General features: G+C 53.3%; 1 protein-coding gene across 1 annotated transcript; it reads right to left on the bottom strand.

The window, feature by feature from the left end:
* Positions 1–182: 182 nt before the first annotated feature.
* RUNDC1 (RUN domain containing 1) lies at positions 183–14,847 on the bottom strand. The gene is made up of 6 exons (XM_078618042.1): positions 14,315–14,847; positions 7,518–7,676; positions 6,939–7,137; positions 5,817–5,915; positions 4,576–4,733; positions 183–4,071 (listed from the first exon to the last, which is right to left on the bottom strand). The coding sequence occupies exons 1-6, from the start codon at positions 14,810–14,812 to the stop codon at positions 3,283–3,285; spliced, it is 1,902 nt and encodes a 633-aa protein (XP_078474168.1). The 5' UTR covers positions 14,813–14,847; the 3' UTR covers positions 183–3,282.
* Positions 14,848–16,136: the final 1,289 nt, after the last annotated feature.

Genomic DNA, 16,136 nt, shown 5'->3' with positions numbered 1-16,136 from the left:
TAAAGGCCGATTGCTTCAAAGGCTTTGGTAAATTTAATTTCATCCATAACTGCAAGCATCTTGACTGCACCAATCGGGTCCTGGGGATGAACATTTTCGACCTGGCGAATCTGTGTTTCTGATCATTCTGCTTTGCAACACAGCCATCCATCACTTTCATCAAATGGCACCGACTCCCAGAGTCCACTTGGCCAGGTCGTGGCTTTATTATCACCAGCGTCACGTCTCTCACACAGAAACCAAATGTTCAAAACCCTAGACGAGCTATCTACAATAACAATATATATTACTGGACTGTAGTGAATGTTACACCAAGTAATGCTGCCTCCACCATTCACATCGATTCACGCGTGTACTTAGAAAATAACAACGCTGCTTTAAATTTCGATTTAAAGCTTTCGTGACTGCAGGGATTCATATTCTTGGTTCTTTCGGGAAAGTCATCACGTAGAAGGTAAATAATTACAGCAAAAACATTTCTTGCTGTGGTTTTCACACCTGATGATTGCTTGTGTTGCAATCTAAACTACAGTAATTCTAAATTTGAAGCTTTCGTGACTGCAAGGATTCATACCCTTAGGTTTTTTCGGTAAAATCACGTAGGTAAAAAATATAATAAATAATAGAAATAATAATAATTATTTTATTTCTATTATTTATCATTTATTTTATTTTTTACCTACGTGACTTTACCGAATAAACCTAAGAGTTTGCAATCGAAACGTCGTGAGAATTTGATTTTTATTATTTTATTATTTCCCTTCTACGTGACTTTACCGAAGGAACCAAGAATATTAACTCTGCTTTAACTGTGCATTTTTTCAATGACGTGCGTGTGTGCGCGCGCGCGCGTGCGTCAGACATTCACAATGCGTGCAATTAACGCTTGTTCTTTTGCATTCACTGTTGTGTTGGCGCCACGCCATAAGTACATAATGCGCTGTGTGCATAGTGCTCATTGGCGGTGCTATATACTGAACTTCTGGGTCTAACACGGAAGACTTGAGCCGCGTGTACTCGGCTCCAACAGGACCTGCGTCACTTCAGAACAAGGATCTCCAACTGTTGGCCCGGGACCATATTTCAAGGCTCTTCATTGGAGTGGCCAGCCAAGAGATATGGCTCGTAGAGACACACAGAGATACAGACGAGCGCGCGAGAGACAATCACACGAAATGCGAGAGCTGGAAAGAAGAGGTCAAGAGATTAGTGAGATGACAGCGAGGTAAACTAGCGACGAGAGAACGAGAGACAAACGGTACCGATTGGCATTCACGTGTACGGGACGATAGGACATCACAATCCCACGCGATGTCGAACTGTCTGCACGCGTGACATCATGCAACGGAGCACAGGCTGACACATGCTAATATTGTGGCCTTGCTGGAAAATAAAGTCGATGAACCCTGGACACGAACAGTAGCGACGAAAAATTAGATTTCGTGTGGTCATGGTCGCTCCGTCTTGAAATAGGTTTAAGACACAGACACCCAGAATTGTTCAGGCGAGCAGTTGTTTCATCCAATACATCTGTTAGCATCCAATAAAAAAAATTACCATGTCGTTTCTCACATTGCTCCATTATCATAATTATAACATTGACCGTAATAAAATCACGACAGAGATGGTGTGTGTGTATACGTGTCCTACGGGAGGCAGAGAGCAACGATTCAAATGTTGTATACGTTTAGCAATCATCAGGCTTGTGCAGTGCGAAGGGAGATTACTGGTGACCATGGATAGGTGGATTGTGGTGGGGCAAAATGACTCAAGTTTGGACAGTGTTATTTATTACTTATTATTTTACGTTCTTGTCCAAATGCTTGCTCATACAGTCAGGGACATTGCAAGCAGTGCTGGCAAACGAGGGCATGTGCGTCACGAGAAGGAATGGCAGTGAATGATGAAGGCTGAATGGGATGGCAGCACACTTGGAAGGGACAAGCACCAGGACATGGTTCTTTCGGTAAAGTCACTTAGAAGGGGGAAAAAAAAAATACAAAAATTCTTACGTTTCGGCCACAACGCAAGCGGCTGTCCTCTTTGTGGCTGAAACGTCGTGAGAATTTTATTACGTTTTATTTTGTATTATTTTATTATTTCCCTTCTACATGACTTTACCGAAAGAACCAAGAATATGAATCCCTGCAGTCACGAAAGCTTTAAATAGAAATTTAAGTGAGATCTTGAGTTTTATGGGGCTGTGGATTATGAAAGTCAGCCGGCGGACGGTCCCATCCAACAGTGGATTGAGACTGGCCATCGATTGTACTAAGGCCTACGAGAAGGTACATGTGCAGCCCTTTGTCATTCCACCGCCTCTCCACGCCATACAGGTCGTGGGGTTAATTTACCATGTGGGTCATTGCGGGTTGAAGCCGGGGAACAGGGGCCGTCCATAAATGACGTCACGCGATTTGGGACGATTTTTTACCCCCCCCTCCCCTCGTCACACGGCGTCACAAAAAGTCAGACCCCCCTCAAATATGGCGTCACAAAGCTCTGCCCCCCCAAAAAAAAATCAAACTTGCTTCAAATCGCTTTAAACTATTGTCATTGCAGTGCGTATTTAATGTGCCGCTGCACTCTGATGTTGTAGGAGAACATTTATTAAAAAGTCTATTTAATTAAGTAGAACGTGTTGTCTATATTTAAAGTTGCGCATTTATAAGTGACGTCACATTTCTCAACCCCTCCCCCTCGTCACACATCATCACAAATGTCTGACCCCCACCCCCTAGGTGTGTGACATCATTTATGGACGGCCCCACAGCATAAAAGTACCACACGCTACGATAAGGTAGTATTTTAGACATCTTCATAAATAAATATATACAGTATATGGAATATCCTCTGACACATACAACCCATTACCCATACACCACATGAAATCAGAGGAACAATATTATCAGATACCACGCCTTTAATTGGTAAAACAATCCGAACAAAATAAACCACCGTGCGATGTGTTTTACAGTTGTGCCGTGTGTTGTTGTTTGGGATGTCCAAAGTTTTACTCCACGTTCTGTGAGATTGTTCAGTTCCGGAGCTTCTAGAAGTCCTCTTCTTCAGTTCCCACGTCGTGCCGAAGGACACTCGGTAAAACCTGAAATCACACGGGAGCGAGCAATACAGCACCACCGCTAAATCCTACGCGTTCATATAAATAAGCCGCTCATAATTCGGGCGACAGTGCAGTCGACTAAGTAGGAGACACCACCTCCTCCGATCCCTGGACGGCATTCCTCGTCCCCGCCAGGGGACCCGCTTGCTGCGAGCGCTTCAGAAGGCGTCGTTGATGTTCTTGAGCTGGCGCACGGACAGGTCGGCGGGGAGGTCGAACTGAAGGTCGCTGAGGCGGCCCAGGATGGTGAGGGCTCCCTCGAAGCCGGTGCGCGCCATGTAGCTCCACGCCTGGTAGTGCCCCTCCACGAGCGTGCCGGCCTTGCACACCAGGTTCAGCCACGACACCAGACGCTGCTCGTTGAGGCCGCGGCACACCAGCGCCTTGAACTCGGAGTCGGCGCTGCGCTTGAACCGGTCGTGGTCGCTGAGCACCTCGTGGACGGCCACTAGAAGGCCGTGCTTGGCCGACGCTCCACGTGCCCTTCCGCCGGTCTCGCCGTCTATTCGCAAGCCGAAGGACTCGGACAGCTTGCGCGCGGGAGACTCCATGTAAGCGCGCCCGTTCTTCGTGTCGTAGTACTCCTTGAAGATGAGCCACGGGTGGATGCCCGGCGCCGCCGCGGACCCCCTCGACGACCTGACCGGCGAGAAGGCCGGCAGGAGGCAGGCGATGGGCGCCAGCACCAGGCTGCCGCCGGAGGCCGAGCGCAGCGGCGGCTGCAGGCCGTGCGAGAGGAGGTCGCGCAGCGCCGGCGCCAGGTCCTTGCGCACGGCCAACGTTACGTCGTCGGCGCCGCTCCCGCCGCGAGCGGCCGCCGCGTCCTCGGAGAAGACGTCCGAGTCGGAGCCCGAGCCGGCGCTGCAGCCGTCCGGATGCCTCTGCAGCGCCAGGCGGCGGACTTTGGACACGGCCGCCTCGAGCCGGCCCAGCAGCGGGCTGTAATCCTGCGGCGAGAGAGGGCGGGGGGGGGCGGGACGCTCGCTCGTCATCATCAAGTGAAGCTGAGGGTGGGTTTGGCGACCGCGCTGCTCTCGACGGCGGAAGGTTATCGCGAAGGTGCTGCACGGCTCACGGACGGCTGCAAGTCAGCAGTGTTTTCACGGTAGTGGTCGGGGGGGCGATGTTGCTACGGTGGCTTTTCCCCCCATCAGGAAATTTGCGAGTAAAATTTCAAACTTATATAACCCTCGAATCAATTAAGTTGTATTTTCTTTCACAGAGTAAGTCAGCAACACACTTGGTAATGAAGTTTCATTAATTTCGGAGGAACGTTATGAGAGTTATTTTGCACCCCCTCCGCCCCGCACCCTGATAAGGATGGACAGGCCGACGTACAAATTCGTTTCGCGTATCAACGCCGGAGAGATTTAGAAAGCGTTGTCGAGGACGTCTCGACACCGTCCTCGCGAAGGCCGGCGAGCGCCTGCGTTTGCAACGCCGCCGCTCACCTGCTGATCCGACGGCTCGGTGGACCAGGCCCCGGCGACCTGCGTGGCGCCGCAGCCGAACTGGCTGACGGCGAACAGCTGCAGCATCGTGAGTGCCCGCTTGAGGATGTGCAGCCCCGACGCGCGCATCTGCCGAGCCTTCTCCGCGTCCACGTGGCCTGGGCGTCAAACAACAGACAAGTGGAGCTGAAGGGGCGGCTGTTCGCAAAGCAATACAAAAACAAAAGTTCCCGCCCCCCCCCTCCCCCCGTGTAGCCTTAACAGACTGTTGGGGCAAGTGCTGTTTAGCGAGTAGCACCCTATGAAGACCGGCATGGCACACGAGGGGGTGGGTGGCTTCAGGAGATTCTAGATTTGAAGCTTTCGTGACTGCAAGGATTCATACTCTTAGGTTTTTCGGTAAAGTAACGTAGGTAAAAAATAAAAATTAATAAAAGTAGTAATAGAAATTAAATGAAATAATTATTATTTTATTTTATTTCTATTATTACTTTTAATAATTATTCCTTTATTTACTTTTAATAATTATTATTTAATTTTATTTCTATTATTACTTTTAATAATTTTCATCTATATGTTTTACCTACGTGACTTTACCGAAAAAACCTAAGAGTAGGCTTCAGGAGAGTTATGTGTAGTTTTGCTCTTTCTCCTCTGTTGATTCTCTCTTCAACACACCTGTGGGCTAAAGAAGTGAATTATTTTGTCCTTTGAAAAACGTGACACATTTTTTACTGCTTGGCCGTGTCGGGTGGTGGAGGGTTACGACCAGAGGTGGGACAAAGTCATTGTTATGCAAGTCCAAGTCGAGTCGCAAGTCATCAAATTCATGACTCGAGTCTGACTCGAGTCCAAGTCACATGACTCGAGTCCACATCTCATAGGTGGGACAAAGTCATTGTTATGCAAGTCCAAGTCGAGTCGCAAGTCATCAAATTCATGACTCGAGTCTGACTCGAGTCCAAGTCACATGACTCGAGTCCACACCTCTGGTTACGACACATTTATAAATAACGCGATCTGACCCAAAAACCTTGGCTGTGATTAGTCCACTTGCTGTACCGCCAGGGTAAGGTAGCTCCTCGGTGCAGAGCGGGGTGGGGGGGGGAATTTTCGCAACATTTGCGCGGTGATCCGCCAAACCTCCCTGCTGCCTCCACGGTTGCCGGATTACAGACAGCCACGTGCGTAGCCGCCACCGCACTCGGTAGCGACTTCGCTTCGGTCGCGCGAGGACGTACCGGTTGGGACGCCTGTGCCCATCGCTCCTGCCTTGGGCTGCCCATGCACGGGACATGTGCACTGCCGAATGCCGGGCTGCAGCGGGGCTCCCACCTCATCTGCAGGAGAAGTAACAACAGTGACCGGATGTAGGGGCACACACACGCAAACTCCAGCTCTGCAGTAGCAGCAGCGCAAGCAAATTGAAATCCAGAACCTCACTTTCTTCACCGTGTCACCATAACCTATCATCGCCAACACGGATTTACTGAAATACATTTTTCGTTGTTCTGCTTTTGAAAATTTTACGAGAGTGAGAATTTTTATTGTTTAATATTTGTATTATTTTATTATTTCCCTTCTATGTGACTTTACCGAAAGAACCAAGAATATGAATCCCTGCAGTCACGAAAGCTTTAAATCAAAATTTAGAGAGTGAGCAAGTTTGTTTTTTAGAGGTCGTGACCTGCCCTGGAGAGCGATCAACGTTTTAAGTGACCGGTTTGTTACGACTGCTCGCTTAGACACAGACATCACGACATGTTGCTGGACGGACAATACGATTACCGTGGAGATGATATCATAGTATCGCCACATCGCGCAACCATACACTAAACGAAACCCTACTCTACCGCACAGGGAGATTCTGCAGGTTATCAAATTTGTATCAGCATGCACCTCAACTGTGCCATCGGCGGTCCAGGAATGAAAAACATTCATCATCATCATCATGATCCATGGACAGATAACCAGTAGGTGTCCACTGCACATTTCATCATTTGTTTCCACTTTCCTCCGTCTTGTGCCAATACGCTCAAGTGGTGCCACATCTTCCTGGCATCAATCTCTTACGTCGTCGTCAAACCATTCTCGGTTAGGCCTTCCTCTTTTTCCGAAAAAAAAGATTCAGTGAGAAAAGGAAATGTTTTAACGATTTCATTTTTCTGCAAACCAACACGCAGCCGCGGGTTAAAACAGCAGCGGCGGAGGGACACCAAGCGAAGGCCTAGAGAGGCAAGACGCAACGGCCACGACCCACCGCGAAGAGCCACCCCCGCCCCGGCGCGCTCTCGCACGCGCACACACGCATGCTCTCGCACGCGCACATGCTCTCGCACGCGCACGCACGCACACGCGCTCACCCTGCAGGAAGTCGATGAACATCTCGAGGTCACGGATCTGCGTCTTGAGCTGGTCCACCAGCTGCTCCTTCACCTTGGCCGGGTTGATGATCTGGGCCACGGCGGCGTCGACGCGCTCGCGCAGCTCCTCGGTCGACAGAACGCCGATGTCGTCCTGCAAGTTCATGCCCAGCTTCTGCCGCAGCTCTTCCACGATCACCTAGACCGCGCGGGGGTCGAAGAGAGAGGGCAGGGGGACGTGCTACTTCAGTGCAGGGCTTCGAGTGGGGTTAAAGGTCGGTCAGTGGGCTTCTCTCTCGAGCTAGGGTGGTGCATTGCCAGCTGCAGAGTTCTGTGTGTATGAATGTTTGCGTGTTGAACTTCTTTCGCACCTTACGTAGCCAACCGTGCTAATCACAGCTTCCCAAAGGAGGTGACGTCCATAGCATGCTTAGAATATAAGTGCGATTCTTTTTTTTACCTACGTGACTTTACCGAAAAAACCTAAGAGTATGAATCCTTGCGGTCACGAAAGCTTCAAATCTAGAATGATTTCTTTCCGCTTTTTTTATTTTTCGTGAACACGGGTTTTCTCCGCACCTTGTGTCGCTCCATGAGCTCGGCTTGAGGCACGCTGTCGGAGCTGCCCTCCTGGTAGGCGAACCTCTCCACATCGTCCAGCTGCGCCTTGAGCTGCACGATCAGCTCCTGCTGCTTCTGCCGCTCCGCGTCCAGGCGCTCCTGCTTCTCCCGTTCGCTCTGAGCCACGCGCGCAAGGGGGAGAGGTGACGCGTCACACGGAGCCCACATGGGGGTGTCGCACTCGCACGACCGCTCGCACGTAGGTGATTCGGCCGCTCGGTCACTTAACAGCGGCACACGCTCCATTGAAGCAATGCCAGCACTCACTTCGGTTTGTGCCACGTGCATTTCGATAAGCGTGGTTGGCTACATACGGTGCAAAAGAAGTACAACATCCATACGTACATTTCAATGTTTATTTTACCTTTTAAATGCCTTCCTTTGAAAGGCTGTAAAGCATTCATGCATCAGCTCAGTTCGTCTGTCCGTTTGTCCATCCATAATGAGGGGGTGGGCGTAGCATTACAATTCTCATTAATCAGATCCAATATGAATTGATCTGTGCACTACGGAGAAGGGTCATTGCCCCGAAACGTCAACTGTTATATATTTTTTTGCTTTTAATGCAGCAGTGCTTTTGACGAAATGCGTCGAGTTGTTTGCTATTTGTGCTTGTGCACCCGCTGCAAACGCAGCAGCATCAACCATCAAATAATTTGTACTGCGTGAATGAACCTGTAGTTTGAGGTTGTGTTGCTGTTCGGAACTTTCGCTATTGAAAACTGCCCAAATCGATCGAGGGGGGACCCAAAACCACCAGCCAGAGTAAAAAGGCCTCAGATAAATATGCAAATTAATATTGTGCTCAACAGCTGCGCGTTGGATTCCATACGGGTAATTATATCCCTCTGAAGACAAACACATGTTGGAAAACGTTACATAATCCACGGTCTTTCCAATTATCTTTGTTATTGTTTTTCAAATCTTATCCCAACTGTGTAATCGGCGTCGCGTTACGAGATGAGGAATCCATTCAGAGCTCTTGCAGATCAGTGCGACCCTGTGTTAGAGAACGGCTTACGCAAGCGGATGTCACAGAGCTACCTCCGAGATCCCTTTGATTGACCTCTGGTAAACACAGCAGAGGACAGTACCTTCATATCTGCCCTGCCACTGAGCGCAACGTGCATTGCATGACAGTCAAACAGATATTTTTAATTCTTACAGCTGGAATCTTAGCCAAATTAATCGCAGAACCAAGTTTAACATGGTAATTCTTTTTCCGTGCGTGCAGTCATTGGAGACCACCCTTGGACCGCCAACCCACTGCACTTGAGAACGCAGGTTGACCGCGGGTGATCGAAACCAGGACTTAAACGGAGGAAATCCGATTAGCATGGTTGACTATGTATGGTACGAAAGAAATTCAACATATATACATACAGACCAGCGGTGCCAAGCTCAGCACTCTGACCTCTGAGCCACCACCTGGGCCAATTTGAGCCCTATTGTTAGAAGCCTATGTATTCCTGCTGCCCGTGCGTGCAAGTTAACGCCGTGAGCCAACTTCACCTCCACAGCAGTGTGCGTGTGGAATGTTCCCATGCAAGTCTCCCCACCCTGAACACACCACACCCCAACAGGCCACGCGCACGCCTCTGGCCAGGCCTCTCCGCCCCTTGCCAGCTACCCGTGACGCTGATCGAGCTGCTGCTGCTGTCAAGGCCCCCGCGGAGAGTGACATGGTGCAGAGTGCGCAGGTATTGACGCAACCCAAGATGAGATGTGCTACACGGGAGGGCGAGGTATAAATGATAAATGTCCGATGAAAACGAAGAATACAAAATTTAAATACAAATCCGTATTGATTTTTACGCTTGCAATTGACACGTAGAATTGTGCGAGTGAGAATTCATAGTTCGTGATTGGTGAATTACATACGGGTGTTATGCTTAGGCTAATGGAACAAACGAGACGGTAGAAATGAAAGCGGTAGAAACGAGACAGAACACGACAGACTAAACAAGATGGAATGAGACAAAATTGAACGACAAAGCACTCGCCGGGCTCAACCCCGCTTAAGTTCCGAGCGAGATTTGACAAGATCATTCGGGGTGACTTGGTTCACGGGCCATGCAGAATGCAGGTTGGTTCATGGAGAAGAAACAAAATAGTGAGCACTTACCAGTCCCTCCTAGACATGCAGGCGTGTAAACAGAAAAAATCCATTTAAACAATCGACAAATGCTCATGAAGATCATAAGAAGTTAATGTCAACAAACTCAAGAGCTGAGCCTTGTGAGGATACAATCCGTCCGATCGTCCTCCAGACAATGTAAGGACACATTGTTCATTCGTTGCCTGAATATGTGTTTGCCAGGTGCTCTTCTGGCCAAGTGGAAAATGTTAAATCAGTCACCTGCCACCTTTGACACACGTCACTTGGCAAAGTGACAGCAGAACGCACGTAAGCTTGCATTCGGAAGCGTCTCTTCGTCAGTCCGATCTGCCTCGAAACTACATCAAGGCGTGTTGCCAGGCGATTGACCTCTTGAACAACAGGAGGAGAATACTGATCAGTCGATCCCGACCCGGACGGCTGCTGTATATTTGGAGATTGCGTGTTCCCTCTTTCCCCGTGTTCGCGTAGATTTTTCTCGGGGACCTCCACATTAAGAAAAACGCATTTGCAGTATTGGGCTGCAATTAATTTCGACGTGATAAGCCACTTCGTTGAGCTATCATTTGTGATAGCCAGAGTCGCTTCTGAAAATAGCGACAATAGTTCAGTGGGCCTTGCCTGGTAAAATATTAAAATAAAAATTTGTTTAGTTTAGTCACCCACCACCCACCCTCCCTATCACTTCACTTAGTGCAGCAACAAAAGAACGCATGTATATAGAGCACGTCTTGTCGCGAGTCCGATATGCCTCCAAACTACGTAGGGTTAATTCATTACGTCAAAGCACGTTGCCAGCCGCTCTCGCTTGGCCGGGTGGGGAATGTTGATCGGTCAGCCACACATCGTCGACACAACTTCGCTCATCACAGTCATAATAACGCAACATAACAACGTAGCAGTAACCAGTCGACGGGGATGCGTCACATCGCTCGGGGAGCTGCTACCCATCCCCAGGCTTGTCACCTGGCCTGGGTCGCCACCTTCACGCCGTCACCTGAAAGGCATTCTTCAGTTTTGTAGATAAGCAGTGTGTGCAGCACACTGTGTTTGAGAATCACCCTGGCATTATGTACAATTTGTTCATGCATGCATGATAGCACCACTCACCACTCTGCCCACTGCACCACTGACTCACATTGCTTACAGGCCAACCCACCACTCAATATAATCCACACTGTGACACTCACGAGAATTCTGACAGTGCCACTAACTACCCGTATATAGCGAGTTTTTTTTTCTTTCTCCCGGGGTAAATGTCGTCGTAAAATCCAGAGTGTACTTTAAATGTCTTGTTGTCCTGTTCACGTGATTTACACCACGTAACCATGACATCCAAAAGGAGAGAGTCCAGACACCCAGAACCCCACAACAGACACCCCCCCATGCTCTCTCCACCCAGATCCTCACCACTAGACTCTCCCACCCCCACCTATCGACCCATCCCTGACCGCTTAAACACTTAACATAAGAGTCCCCTCACACTTGAAATAACAAAAAAAAACCCTTGACACCTCACCCATCGACCATTTTACTCCAGGCATCTCACCCCTCGACTACCTCAACCCTTAAACTTCATCCTCTCACCTCATCGCCTCCTCATCAATTGCCTCACTCCCCACTTGATTCCCTCACCTCTAGCCCACGTGACCATCGTACCTTCTGACTCCACGACTCTCTCCCCTCTGACAATTAACCTGCTCACCGCTTCACCTCACCTCCTCCTCAGCATCATCCCACGTACCACAGCCTCACACCCCCTCTCCACTCCTCACCACTTCGCCTCACCACCCTCTCACACCACCCACCCTACCCTCACCACTTCACGTCAACATCCTCCATCCTCACCTCTTCATCCCCTCGGCCCACTCACCCCTCGGCCCACTCACCCACTCGCCATCCTCTCACACCTGTCAGCAACCTCACAGAGCCGCTCACTGCACTCACCGTCATGCCACACACACACACGTCATCCACACGTCCCACACACCTCTCCCCACGTCCCACGCACCTCTCCCCACGTCACACGCACCTCTCCCCACGTCACACACACCTCTCCCCACGTCCCACACGCCTCTCCTCACGTCCCACACACCTCTCCCCACGTCCCACACACCTCTCCCCACGTCCCACACACCTCTCCCCACGTCACACACACCTCTCCCCACGTCAAACACACCTCTCCCCACGTCACACACACCTCTCCCCACGTCACACCCACCTCTCCCCACGCTCCACACACCTCTCCCCACGTCCCACACACCTCTCCCCACGTCACACACACCTCTCCCCACGTCACACCCACCTCTCCCCACGCTCCACACACCTCTCCCCACACTCCACACACTTCTCCCCACGTCACACACACCTCTCCCCACGTCACACACACCTCTCCCCACGCTCCACACACCTCTCCCCACGCTCCACACACCTCTCCCCACGTCCCACACACCTCTCCCCACACTCCACACGCCTCTCCCCACGCTCCACACGCCTCTCCCCACGCTCCACACACCTCTCCCCACACTCCACACACCTCTCCCCACGTCCCACACACCTCTCCCCACGTCCCACACACCTCTCCCCACGCTCCACACGCCTCTCCCCACGTCACACACACCTCTCCCCACGCTCCACACGCCTCTCCCCACGCTCCACACACCTCTCCCCACACTCCACACACCTCTCCCCACGTCCCACACACATCTCCCCACACTCCACACACCTCTCCCCACGTCCCACACACATCTCCCCACGTCCCACACACCTCTCCCCACGTCCCACACACCTCTCCCCACGTCACACACACCTCTCCCCACGCTCCACACACCTCTCCCCACGCTCCACACACCTCTCCCCACGTCCCACACACCTCTCCCCACACTCCACACGCCTCTCCCCACGCTCCACACGCCTCTCCCCACGCTCCACACACCTCTCCCCACACTCCACACACCTCTCCCCACGTCCCACACACCTCTCCCCACGTCCCACACACCTCTCCCCACGCTCCACACGCCTCTCCACACGTCACACACACCTCTCCCCACGTCCCACACACCTCTACCCACGCTCCACACCCCTCTCCCCACACTCCACACGCCTCTCCACACGTCACACACACCTCTCTCCACGCTCCACACACCTCTCCCCACGCTCCACACGCCTCTCCCCACGCAACCTTTCCCACGTCCCACACGCCTCTCCCCACGTCCCACACACCTCTCCCCACGCTCCACACGCCTCTCCCCACGCTCCACACACCTCTCCCCACGCTCCACACACCTCTCCCCACGTCCCACACGCCTCTCCCCACGTCCCACACGCCTCTCCCCACGTCCCACACACCTCTCCCCACGTCACACACACCTCTCCCCACGTCCCACACACCTCTCCCCACGCTCCACACGCCTCTCCCCACGTCCCACACACCTCTCCCCACGCTCCACACGCCTCTCCCCACGTCCCACACACCTCTCCCCACGCTCCACACGCCTCACCCCACGTCCCACACACCTCTCCCCACGCTCCACACACCTCTCCCCACGCTCCACACACCTCTCCCCACGTCCCACACGCCTCTCCCCACGTCCCACACGCCTCTCCCCACGTCCCACACACCTCTCCCCACGCTCCACACGCCTCACCCCACGTCACACACACCTCTCCCCACGTCCCACACGCCTCTCCCCACGTCCCACACGCCTCTCCCCACGTCCCACACACCTCTCCCCACGTCCCACACGCCTCTCCCCACGTCCCACACGCCTCTCCCCACGTCCCACACGCCTCTCCCTACGTCCCACACGCCTCTCCCCACGTCCCACACGCCTCTCCCCACGTCCCACACGCCTCTCCCCACGTCCCACACGCCTCTCCCCACGTCCCACACGCCTCTCCCTACGTCCCACACGCCTCTCCCCACGTCCCACACGCCTCTCCCCACGTCCCACACACCTCTCCCCACGTCCCACACGCCTCTCCCCACGTCCCACACGCCTCTCCCCACGTCCCACACACCTCTCCCCACGTCCCACACGCCTCTCCCCACGTCCCACACGCCTCTCCCCACGCTCCACACACCTCTCCCCACGCTCCACACACCTCTCCCCACGCCACACACACCTCTCCCCACGTCACACACACCTCTCCCCACGTCCCACACGCCTCTCCCCACGTCACACACACCTCTCCCCACGCTCCACACACCTCTCCCCACGTCCCACACGCCTCTCCCCACGTCACACACACCTCTCCACACGTCACACACACCTCTCCACACGTCACACACACCTCTCCCCACGTCCCACACACCTCTCCCCACGCTCCACACGCCTCACCCCACGTCCCACAAACCTCTCCCCACGCCCCACACACCTCTCCCCACGCTCCACACACCTCTCCCCACGCTCCACACACTTCTCCCCACGCTCCACACACCTCTCCCCACGCTCCAGAGAGAGGGGGGGGGTCCCGCACTTTGGCCGATGAGACATGACATCAACACGGCGCGTCACAGCCACGCCGCGCGCACGAGCGAGTGGAGGGTTATTTTCACTCGTGAATCCTCAAGGAGCCGCACTCAAAGCCCACCAGAGCACCCCCCCCCCCCACCACCACCCCCTCAAGTGCTCACCGTGTCGTGCTGCAGCTGTGCGTCGTGGGCCCGCCGGCCGCAGGCCCTCACGTCCGGGCAGCCCCTGAAGGCGAAGTCGTCGAGCTCACGCAGCAGCCGCTCGCGCTCCGCCGCGTCGGCGCGCACCACCTGGCGCAGGCGGAACTGCACCTGAGCAAAGTGCGACGTGAGAGCCAGCAGCGACGCGTTCAGCTGCTCCTGCTCCTCCTCCATGCGCTGCAGCTCATCCTGCTGCTGCTGCTCTCCCGACTCGGAGCCACGGCTCTGAGCCAGAGCCGCCGCCGACGTCTCCTCCTTCAGGTCGCCGCTGTTGCTCGCAGCGCCCAGCGGAGCCCAGCGCTCGTGTGGGGGCTGATCGATAACCGTGGCGTCGCACATCTTCGTGGCTCCTCGTTGTTGTTGTTGTTGTTCGTCGTCTCCCCGTTCTCCTCGTCTTCCTGCTTCGTCTTCCTGCTCCTTCAGCCGCTCTCGCTGCTGCTGCTGCGACTCTCCTCGCATCTAGACGCTGTGACGTCGCAGACCTCGTCATGAGTGCGTGGTTGCGAGGCCACGCCCATCGCGGGCTAGGCCACGCCCATCGCGGGCTAGGCCACGCCCATCGCGGGCTAGGCCACGCCCATCGCGGGCTAGGCCACGCCCATCGCGGGCTAGGCCACGCCCATCGCGGGCTAGGCCACGCCCATCGCGGGCTAGGCCACGCCCATCGCGGGCTAGGCCACGCCCATTGCGGGTTATGCCACGCCCTGTCCAGCGAGGCCCCGCCCACCCCGCCCGCCCCGCCCGCCCTTAGCCAAGGTCCCAAGGGGGGCTAAATCCACGTGCGCAGCGGGTTTTGCATAATTTTGGCGAGGCCACGCCCTCCCTGAACAGGCCCCGCCCCGCGCAACCTGCCGCGAGGCCCCGCCTACATCCGGATTCGCGTTGGGGCGGCCAATCGGAATGCGTGGTTTTCTGGTGGGGGCGAGGGGCCTCGCCCCGTCCCGTCGGCCCCGCCCCGTGTGAGTTGACACGTGGATGCTGCGTGGAGGAGCTTGAATGATGATGATGTGTGATTAGGGGGTTGTAGCTTCGGCAGCTGCCGTCTCTTCACACGTGGATCGATAGATTGATCGATGTCACTCCAGTCAGACACACGGACATGTGCGAGTTTTGCATCTCTTTGTTAATCCACCGCTGGATGTCATTGTGGTGGGGGGTTAAATTTTGACTTAAAACTTTCGTGCAGGAATTAATATTCTTTGGTTCTTTCGGTAAAGTCATGTAGATAGAAAAATAATGATAAACAATAAAATGAAAAACACTAATGTAGACTGTAGCCTGGTTATTAAGTTTGGTGAGTGTACTGGCAGTCTATAATGTAGACTGTAGCCTGGTTATTAAGTTTGGTGAGTGTACTGGGGGTCTATAATGTAGACTGTAGCCTGGTTCTTAACCTCGGTGAGCGTACTGGCAGTCTATAATGTAGACTGTAGCCTGGTTCTTAACCTGAGTGACCGTACTGGCAGTCTATAATGTAGACTGTAGCCTGGTTCTTAACCTGAGTGAGCGTACTGACAGTCTATAATGTAGACTGTTGCGTGGTTCTTTCAGTATAATTTAAATCTATTTCGCCACGCTGCTTAGTGAGGGTTGGTGAAGCCGTACTAAACCCGAAGATTATTTTTCAGCAGGGGCTTTTCAAACGTTTTCTGGCAGTTAATGTGTGTAGAGTCTACATCAGTCGGAGTGCCAAAGCTGCACTACCCAGGCTCCAGCCTGCTTAGCTTCGGAGATTCAGACGAGTTCGGGCACTTTCCGGGTAATTCTGGTCATGGAAACACGG

Source organism: Lampetra planeri, chromosome 56 (assembly GCF_965212315.1).
Source record: "Lampetra planeri chromosome 56, kcLamPlan1.2.h2, whole genome shotgun sequence".
In the NCBI taxonomy this organism is placed as follows: Eukaryota; Metazoa; Chordata; class Hyperoartia; order Petromyzontiformes; family Petromyzontidae; genus Lampetra; species Lampetra planeri.
The sequence above is the reverse complement of the archived record's forward strand: the minus strand, read 5'-3'. Positions and strand labels throughout refer to the sequence as shown.

What these genes read in the sequence shown, in the direction of transcription:
- RUNDC1 (XM_078618042.1), bottom strand. Translation starts at nt 14,812, where the DNA reads ATGCGAGGAGAGTCGCAGCAGCAGCAGCGAGAGCGGCTGAAGGAGCAG. An exon ending in GTTCATCGACTTCCTGCAGG is followed by an intron (nt 5,916 to 6,938) that starts GTGAGCGCGTGT and finishes CTTCTCCTGCAG; the next exon opens with ATGAGGTGGGAGCCCCGCTG. An exon ending in CCGAGCCGTCGGATCAGCAG is followed by an intron (nt 4,072 to 4,575) that starts GTGAGCGGCGGC and finishes CTCTCGCCGCAG; the next exon opens with GATTACAGCCCGCTGCTGGG.